Genomic DNA, 10,176 nt, shown 5'->3' with positions numbered 1-10,176 from the left:
GAGACGGAGAGACAGACGGAGAGAGAGAGAGACAGACAGACACTGAATGTGAGAGAGACAGAGAGAGAGAGACGAAGAGAGACGGAGAGAGGGAGAGAGACAGAGACAGAGACAGACAGACAGACACACACACACACACACAGACAGACATGTGTTCAGGAAATAAATAAATATAAATATTGAGCATAAAGTTTTATTCAAAGTTCAAACTAACTAACTCCAGAGAGTGAACAGGAAAGTAAAAATATAATTTAAATAATAAGGTTTGTATGAATTAAAAATAAGAGTTTAAAACAGGCTATATTGAATGTACTTTTTAGATATAGTTTAATATCTAGTGTGCAGCCAACAGTTAGCAGTCTAGGAAATGTGTGTGTAATGATGTATGGCTTTTGAACGACCAAAAACAATACGTGGCTCATGAGAAACGCAGAATTATTGAGCCATAGGAGTTTGAAACAGGCCGACATCATCATGTCATAGCAGCCTGTGACATCATAGCATTGTGGGCGTGGCCTAGGCAAGGCAAGGCAAGGCAACTTTATTTATATAGCACATTTCAGACACGGGGCCACTCAAGGTGCTTCACAGGGTCAAAAATAAAAATACATCTAGTATAGAACAGACACACAAAAAAATTAACAAATTTAAAAACATGGATAAAAATACAGCATTTAAATAAAATAAATAAAACATTCGAACAAAAAATAAAAATTACAGGTTAAAAGGGAAACAGGAAAGTCTTGAGACCCGATTTAAAAGAGCTGAGAGTCTCAGCAGACCTCAGACTCCCCGGCAGTCCGTTCCAGACTCCGGGCGCATAAAAGCTGAAGGCAGCCTCTCCTTGTTTAGTCCTAACTCTAGGGACTGTAAGCAGACCTGTCCCAGACGACCTAAGGGCTCTGGACGGTTCATAACTTATCAGCATATCAGTAATGTATTTTGGCCCTAGACCATTTAGGGCTTTGTAAACTAACATAAGTATTTTGAAATCAATTCTTTGAGTGACAGGAAGCCAGTGTAAAGACCTCAGAACTGGGGTAATGTGATCCACTTTTTTGGTCCTAGTGAGGACTCAAGCAGCAGCGTTCTGAATTAGCTGAGGCTGTCTGATAGATTTTTTAGGAAGGCCAGCAAAGACACTATTACAGTAGTCAAGTCTACTAAAGATAAATGCATGGACAAGTTTTTCTAAATCTTGCTGAGACATAAGCCCTTTAATTCTTGATATGTTTTTTAGGTGGTAGTAGGCTGATTTATTGATTGATTTAATGTGTTTTTTGAAATTCAAGTCGGAGTCTATGACTACTCCAAGATTTCTAGCTTGGTGTGTGCTAAAACATAACAGATGTAAGCTGTGCGCTGACTTTTAATTGTTCATCCCTGTTACCAAAGACAATTACTTCAGTTTTGTCGTTGTTTAATTGAAGAAAGTTTTGGCACATCCAGTCATTGATTTGTTCAATGCACTTACTCAGTGCTTGGATCGGACTGTAGTCTCCTGGTGATATGGTTATGTAAATTTGTGTGTCGTCTGCATAATTATGATAACATAATTTGTTCTTGTTCATAATCTGAGCTAGTGGGAGCATGTAGATGTTGAACAGAAGAGGCCCAAGAATGGAACCTTGGGGGACCCCGCATGTAATATTTGTTCTCTCGGATGTGAAATTGCCTATTGACACATAGTAGTCTCTGTCCTTTAAGTAGGATTCAAACCAGTTTAGTACAGTTCCAGAAAGTCCAACCCAGTTTGCTAGTCGATCTAGTAATATGCTGTGGTCAACTGTGTCGAACGCAGCACTGAGATCCAATAAAACTAATACAGAGCTTTTGCCACTGTCTGTGTTTAAGTGGATGTCATTGAGGACCTTAACCAGAGCAGTCTCAGTGCTGCCTAGTGACATCCTCTCTCTCTGTTCACAGTGATGTGTCTCGATTGGAGGAGGAACTCAGTAAAGTCACCGCGGCTCTGCTGGACGACTTCCTGGAACCGGAAAGGAACAATCTGATTCGCCGCTGTGTTTAGTTGGCCCCGCCCCCTTTGGCCCCCCAACACAAGCACACAGAAAGTCACTCACGCACATAGAGAGACAGAGAGAGAGACAGACACAGAGACAGACAGACACACAAGCACTCACACAGAGACAGAGACAGACAGACAGACAGACAGACAGAGAGAGACAGACACACACACAGAGAGACAGACACACAAGCACTCACACAGACAGACAGAGAGCTAGACACACACACACACACACACACACACACAGACAGACACACAGAGAGACAGAAGCCCCTTTTACACAGCCAGTGAAAGCCGGGAATATGCCGGCCTTTCGGCCCTCCGCCCTGCTGTATAAATGCGACAGTTGCGGAACGAGGGAAGAAAGGTGCGAGAGATTGTTCCGCAAATTTTACTACCTCGGGGGGTAGTAAGATTCCCGACACAATCAGTTCCGCCTCTCTGTTTAAATGCTCCAGCTTGTTGTTGCGGAACAGGGGGGCGTTTGACGTTCCATAGCCTACGTTCTAAACATGCGACCATGTTAGCAGTTGAAGGACGTCTGTTTAACATTAATCACGGCGGCCTGATGTCCCGTAAAAATCACCAAATAAAAGGAACGGCGTATAATCTAGCTGATCATAAGGTCCGTTGCTCAATCCAAACCCCCGCGCTTCATTTTGCAGAGTTTATTAGTCTATTTCTGCCCAGGGGAAGTTGTACAATGGGAAAGCTAGGCTATGCTAAGCTAGGCTAGGCTAAGCTAGGCTACGACCGGATCGCCGCCGCTATTATTATCCTAAGTCTGAGCGTATATCCACACTTTATTTCTGCCTACAGTAACGTGACTTCACACACTGTATGTATGTGTATGTCTGCTTGGCAGATCTCTGCCCTCACAAAGAGAATCGCTCACAGCCAACCTGTCACACAAACACACACACACACAGAGGTGAAGCGGATTGATTTTGTCAGTTTGGTTAACAGTCCCAGAGATGTTGGACTCAGCGCGTAGCGAGATCAACCGGCACATCGTGGGGACAGTAAAATACGGCCCTCTTACTGCAAGCTCCAGCACTTCTGCTCTCTGGCCAGTGTTGTTGTTGTAAAGCAGCTGACCGGTGCTGCGCTAAATGTTTACGTCACACCTGACGCTGTTTACAAGCACCTCTTTCATTCTGGAACGCTGTGTAAAAGGAGCTACTGATGCGCCAGCAGGCCGGCGTTGCTTGTTTCTGTGTAAATAACACAGAAGCAAGCAAAGCCGGCATTTTGGAGTGATGTTGTTCCGTCAATATGCCGCAATCTCTGTGTAAAAGGGGATAGAGAGACACACACACACACAGACACACAACAAAGCACCGATAGAGGTCGATATTTATCTCCTGAAATATTCTGTGTTGTTCATCGTCGTAGTCGAGCAGAGAGCATTATGGGGGATTACTTTGCTTTAAAGGTACAGTGTGTAATATAGGAGTATTCACCATCATCTAGTGGTGAGATTGTAGATGTCAACGCTCCCTTGCTAACCCCTCCCTTTGGGGGAGAATTTACAGAAGCTACGGTGGCCTTCAAGGACAAGAAGCTATAGTTACTAAAGATGGCATCATCCACCACTGCCTCAAGTCTTTCCACAATATCAAGTGATGAAGTGAAGATGTATTTAGTTATTTACAAGGTCATGAAAAACCAGAGGCTTTACACTAATTAAAAATGTCAATAAATTCCACACACTGCCCCTTTAATGTGATCGGTCCTCAGGTCGACTGCAGCAGCTTTAAACTATTTACAAAAAGTATTTTCACCAAAACGACTGAAGTTACACAAACACATTAAAACCAAATCGATGAGCTTGTTTTGTTACGGCGGCCCGATGCTGCCAATATTATATAATTATTATTTTCACTGAATGTTCAGAGAGAAGTCTTGAAGCTGGAGTGATATATTTCTGTACGCTGTTTAGATTTTGTGGAATAAGAATATTTTGTGATACGATATGAGGTGAAGTTTTGTTTGGTGGCAAGAAAACGAGGTTGTTATTATTAGCCAGCTGGTCCTACCAGACCATCGTACTTCATTTAGCCTGGTCCTACCAGACCATCGTACTTCATTTCATTTGTACAGAAGGTCTGGAATCGCTTAATTGGACAAACGTTACCTCACTTGAAGGCGGGTGTCTGTTGAAGTTTAAAACTATTGGATCTGCCCAGTGCCACTCTGGATCTGCCAACCAATCGCAGAACGTTTGGTCGTGACGTACTGTAGGTCTTGCGCCGACTTCTTCTGACATTTTTCTTTATGGATGTTATTTATTTTTATATTAAAGATATTTATTCCAACGCTGTCACAATGTTTAGGATCATTCAGCTGTTTTGTGTTTCTCTGACAATCCACCAATAAAACTGTTAAAAGTAGAAACATTTGTTTTTGTTTTCTTCCATTACGGTATACAGGTGCTGAAAAAAGGTACTACACTGCATTTGGAATTTCTTTTACAATTTAATTATTTTATTTTTTGCCAAATTTTCATATTTATTCAAACGGGTAAAGTGAACAAAACAAGACAAAAAGTTGTAGTTTGAATGTAATAAACTGGCAAAGTTTCATGATGATATCTATGAGTTAAAAATATGACCCTATTCACCTGCAGTCATGCCTTTAAGGGGACACTGTAACATTTTAAGTAATTTATTAGCTAAAATCAATATACTCATTCATAAATATGTCCTCATTGGTGTAAAATCACCTCTGCCAATAATCTGAATTATTCTCCTGAGCGGAGAATTTCAAATATGAATATTACATGTTGTACATTGAGAGGGTAAGTCTGATGGAGGCATCCATGTTGGTTGGAATGTCATCAGGTGCATTGTTTAAAATTTAGAATTGTCCTCGAAGGCCACTGTAGCTTCTGTTATTATTCGAAGGACAAGAACAATTCTAAATTTTAAACAATGCACCTGATGACATTCCAACTATGACACTTCCAAAATGGTGGTGACAAGGCCTTGGTCCAAAGTATGGAGAAATATGGACATATAGGTTTAAGACACTTGTAAACACCTGTACTGCCCTCTAGTGGCAGAGAGCAGAAACTACAGTGACACTCAAGCTGATAAGTTTTCAGGCAAAACAGACAGAGAGTTTTAAATACCTTCATTTTATCGTTTTTATTTTTTAAATGAAGGAACAACAACAAGTATCTTCACAAGCAATTATTGGACAGTTTGCAGCAGCGACAGCGAAATCAAAGACATTTTGAGATGCTGTCTCATATTTACAGGACAAGTTATTCAAATATTTAATTCTTAATCGTGAAAAGTTTTCTTTTAATCTTAAAGGTGCAGTGTGTAATATGACATCATCAAGAAAGTTCTACAAAGTTCTAGAATGCAACGCTCCCTGGGTAACCCCAACCCTTTCGAATAATAACAGAAGCTACAGTGGCCTTCAAGGACAAGAACAATTTTAAATTTTAAACAATGCACCTGATGACATTCCAACTATGACACTTTCAAGATGGCAGCACTAGGCTTTGGTCCAAAATATGCAGAAATATGGACATATATGAGACCCTTTCTAAGGGGAAAAAAAATAATTCAAAAAATGTTTTTCAGCTATTATGCACTAAATTAAATGTACTTATGGATATTATAATTACTTTCTACAAAATCAGCTAGGAAATAAAACCCAAAATTCTACACACTGCAGGTTTAAAACTTATTTTTATAAATACAGAAGTAAGACATTGTGGTGTGGTAACCAAATCTTCCCCAATAGCTGACAAAGACAAAGGCGAGGCAGGACAATTCATCAATGTTCCAAGTTTATTTCAGAGATTTCCACCAGGACAATACAGAGGACTTTGTGGTAGCATGAGCATGGGGGGCTCTCCCCCAAAACTGCTAGTACACGCTTACACACAGTCTTATATCAGTGTAGGGGGGGGGGGGTATCAGGTGTATTAATATCTGCAAATAGACATGTCGTTTCATCACAACAAGTCCCAATAACAAGTCCTTACATAGGTGTTTTCGTCTCTCAACAGTGACCCCTAAACCTTAAAGACTATCTGCTCAGCAACTTCTGGTGAATAGCTATTTCGGCTAAATCCACCACAACATATATTTCAGAATAACATTAATTAAAAATAGGTATAGGTCATTATAATTAACATGTCAGTATTTAGATTTTTTTTTAAACTTTTTCAGGGATTAAAGGTGCTCTGAGGAAAAAAAGCGGTAGTGTTTTACCACGCCAGCTGTTGTTACCTGGGTGAGCGTATACCCATGACAAAGGCATTAAGAAAAACTATATAAAAAATAGCTTTCTTTACACTGATGGTCTTGTTTGCTGTTAAATGTAATGTATGATCACCAGAGGAAAAAATTTGACTCTTTCACAAATATTTTAAAGTTCCTTGTAGCACATTTAAGGGATTTTTTTTTAAAACAAGTATTCTCCAGAATCACTGACTCCACCTTTAATGGGACCCAGTTTTTGTTATTGTGAGATGGTCTTTGCCAGTGAGAGCTTCTGTATCTCTGGCTTGCGTGTGAAGTTGTTGAGTATCTTGGTTCTGATCTGATGCATGTTAATCCCGTAGATTAATGGGTTTATAATCGGCGGTACCACCAAGAATTCTGCCGCCAGCGTGTTTTTTAGCGCCTGCATCGTTCCAAGGTCGTTGCCATAGCGAGAATACATGACGTCAAACAACAAGGAAGAGGTGAAAATGAGCAAAGTTACGAGATGCGGTAGACAAGTCTGTATGAATTTCCTCCGGTTCGATTGTAGATTAAGCGACGCTCTAACCAAGTGTGTGTAAGAGACCATAATGAGTCCTGTTTGCGCCAGATGTGAAAAAGTTAGTATAAAACCGTAGATGTTGTTAACGATTGTGCTTGAACAAGACAGCTTCACAACCTCCCAGTTAGTGCAAAATATCTTCTGGAGATGACGTCCACATAAAGGCAAACGTGAGGTCAGTAACACGCCCACAGTTATCTCCAGCAATGTGAAAGTCCACGAGAGAATTATCAACAGTGCGACTCTTTGCATGGTCATAATTGTCTGGTATTGCAACGGCCGACAGATCGCCAGATAGCGGTCGTACGCCATGATGGTAAGATTTGTGAATTCAGAGAACACATACGCATAAACCCAAAAAATCTGAGTCAAACAACCGTTATACGTGATGGTGTGATAGTCGGCTAAAAGGTCGTACAGCAGTTTGGGGTAAAAACATGACGCGCCGCATATGCCGTTAAAACAGAGGTTGCAAAGGAAAATGTAAAGCGGTTTGTGGAGGGATTTTTCAAGGCACACGGTGGTGATTAGGGTCAAGTTTACGAATATGGTGACGAGGTAAGAGGCCAGAGCGAAGGAAAAGTAGATCTGACGGTTTGTCAGTGTGTCGTTTAGGCCCTGGAGCACAAATACCATCTCAGAGGTATTCTGCATCATGTCGGCTGTCACACACACACCAAAACAACTAATGTCAGATGTAATATTCTGTCTATCTGTCTGTCTGTCTGTCTGTCTGTCTGTCTGTCTGTCTGTCTGTCTATCTATCTATCTAACTATCTATCTATCTATCTATCTATCTATCTATCTGTCTGTCTGTCTGTCTATATCCAACAAGTTAGTTTAAAAGTTAATAAAATTACTAAAGTAGCACCAGGTTTAGCTCAAACACAATTCAATTTATGACAAAATGAAACTAACATTTGGTTTGCAAGAAAATATTTTGTAATGTACAAGATGGAAAGGGATAAAAATTTAAATAATTAATATGTGTTTTGCTTATCTTGGTCAATTTATTTTGGAAAGCAACTAACAATCAGATTTCAAACATGTAAGCTTCAAAACTCAGTAACGTGTTTTGAAGTAGCTACCTATTTTATATTTATGTTTTTATAACTGTTATACCTTTTTACTTGTTAACTTATTATTTTTTAGCTCATCATTGCAGTTGTTCCACAGACTTACAGCCTTTGTCGTAATACAGTGTAGTTTTGTATTGGTTCTTATAGATGGTTTCTTGAATATACAGGTTCCTCTTAACTTGTATTTGCTCTCTCTCAGTTTAATACAAACAAACTGCACTGATTGTGACTGGGAGCTTGTACCTCAATGTTGTACTTTGTGCAATAACAGTTAAAGTATTCAAATTCTTTAGTTCATAGTGATTCAAAGACACAAACTAAAATATTTTGAAGAATTATTTTAAATGTATATTACTTATATGTTGGTAAATGTATTTTATTTCCTTTTCCTTTTAAATAAATCAACTGAAAATCTCATAACATATTAAATACGATCATTTGCATATTGAGATGTTTTCTAAATTTTTTAAATATGTATTAATATTCTATTAAGACAGATTCATTCAAGACAAATATTTCTTTGAGACTATTCGGTATGCTGCTACTTGGATCTATTTGTATTGTTCTATGTGTGCAATGATAAAGTATCTTATAGTATTGTAACTTAAATTATTAAATCATATTCCAGCTCTCTGGGTCGTTGAAACAGCTGCTACACTGCCCCTCTCTGGAAAGCTTGTTTACTTCAACAGTAGATGTAATTGAAAAGAACAAATAATATGAGCTTATATATATATATATATACAAGCTTTATCTTAAGTCTTCTCAGTAACTATTTACTCTCAAATTAGTTCACGCTGTTATATGTCTAGAATTATTGTCTTAAAATGACAGAATACATTTTTTTTGTTAACAATAATTTTGAAAAGAACATACAACAGGCAAATATAAGCAAATATGCAGTTGCTTCAACTTTTTCAGTCTCTATTTACTCTTGAGTTAGTTTAAAATGTTTGTTTAAATTGCCGGGATAAAAAATCCTACTACTAAAATAAGCACCAAACTCTCTCACAGTGTAAATCAATCTGTCCCCTCATGCACTGACCACATCAACCAGTTAATAAAGTCTTCTAATATTCAAACATTTTCATCTGCGACCAGCTGACACACAAAGAAAGCAATATCATAAGGATTAACAAAAGTATGAAGCAAGGGAAAAAGCGTACGCAGACGTTTGTGAGGACCAGATTGTGTCGATTTTTAACCCTTAAAGTCACTGATTCTCTGCACATTTCTTCCTGTAAAACCTTAAAGGGGCCACGCAATGCTTCAAACACAAGCTGTAAAACATAACATTTAATCTAGCAGACGTGTTTAACCAAGGCAATTTACAACTAGATGTAGGTATTAAGCGTTAAGGGTCTTGCTTAAACACACTCACTCGACTTGCCGCACGCACAGTGACTGGGAATCAAACCCTTATTTCCCTGTGCCAAAATCAATGGTGTTACCTACTCAAATATCCAGGTATTATCCAAAATAAATTCAACTATCAACAAGTGACCACAGACCTCAGCAGACAAGATTCAATAGGACAACACAGCCAATATTTACCTTGTTGTTCTAAGCAAGTTAAACATGAAAAATAATCATGTTCAAACTCCGTATCACTGAATTGAATAGAAAAATCGACTTTACGTTCTAGAAAAGTGCGATATAAATACAATATATTTTTGTTATTATTATCATGAGACACTGACAGGCAAAAGATTTATGACATCAGAGGGGGATAGAAATGTACAACCGTTTCAATGCATTGTGTTTTTGGAAGGGAGAGAAAAAATTATTTAAATATCCAAACTCCACATCAGTGAATTAGGTACGGATAGACAAAAGGATTAATAACAACAACAGTGTGGTTAGAAAATTGAACAACCAAATATGAAATTGGAATTGAATAAGAGGGAGAAAGGGAATTGTTATTTAGGCTCCGGAGAAGCAGTTCAAACCCTTCGAGACGACATCACTGCCAACTGAAAACTCACAGAAAGACCTGAAGCAGTTCAGATGTGAATTTAAATTACAGACTCGTGAGAACAGGTATTAATTAACGGTTAATCAGTAAACAACCCATAAAATCACACAGATATTGAATCAAAATGACACAAACATGGGAAAAGACGTTAAATCAATGGTTCAATGTGTAAACAAACCATCGATTCACACAGACGTTGAGCTGATTATAAAGACAAAAAAAATGCCAAATTCAGCTCAACTCAGTAACACATTAACAACATGTATACAAGAATTATCAAAAAATTAATATATCACATTAGATTAAAC

At 38.5% G+C, this 10,176-nt stretch overlaps 2 protein-coding genes across 2 annotated transcripts in view; one reads left to right on the top strand and one right to left on the bottom strand.

Annotated features, from left to right (window-relative positions):
• pgm2l1 (phosphoglucomutase 2-like 1) overlaps positions 1-4,402 on the top strand; it is a 25,912-nt gene extending 21,510 nt beyond the window's left edge. The window contains exon 14 of the mRNA XM_080025230.1: positions 1,927-4,402. Coding sequence (XP_079881356.1) covers positions 1,927-2,029 — 103 coding nt within the window. The 3' untranslated portion in view covers positions 2,030-4,402. The remainder of the gene's footprint in view (positions 1-1,926) is intronic.
• A 2,106-nt stretch (positions 4,403-6,508) lies between these two features.
• LOC307248512 (olfactory receptor 6N1-like) lies at positions 6,509-7,471 on the bottom strand (the record flags this gene model as incomplete). The annotated part of the gene is made up of 1 exon (XM_080024907.1): positions 6,509-7,471. The coding sequence occupies one exon, from the start codon at positions 7,469-7,471 to the stop codon at positions 6,509-6,511; it is 963 nt and encodes a 320-aa protein (XP_079881033.1).
• Positions 7,472-10,176: the final 2,705 nt, after the last annotated feature.

The sequence above is a fragment of the Ammodytes marinus genome, assembly GCF_949987685.1.
Source record: "Ammodytes marinus genome assembly, chromosome: 3".
NCBI classification, from domain to species: domain Eukaryota; kingdom Metazoa; phylum Chordata; class Actinopteri; order Uranoscopiformes; family Ammodytidae; genus Ammodytes; species Ammodytes marinus.
The sequence above is the reverse complement of the archived record's forward strand: the minus strand, read 5'-3'. Positions and strand labels throughout refer to the sequence as shown.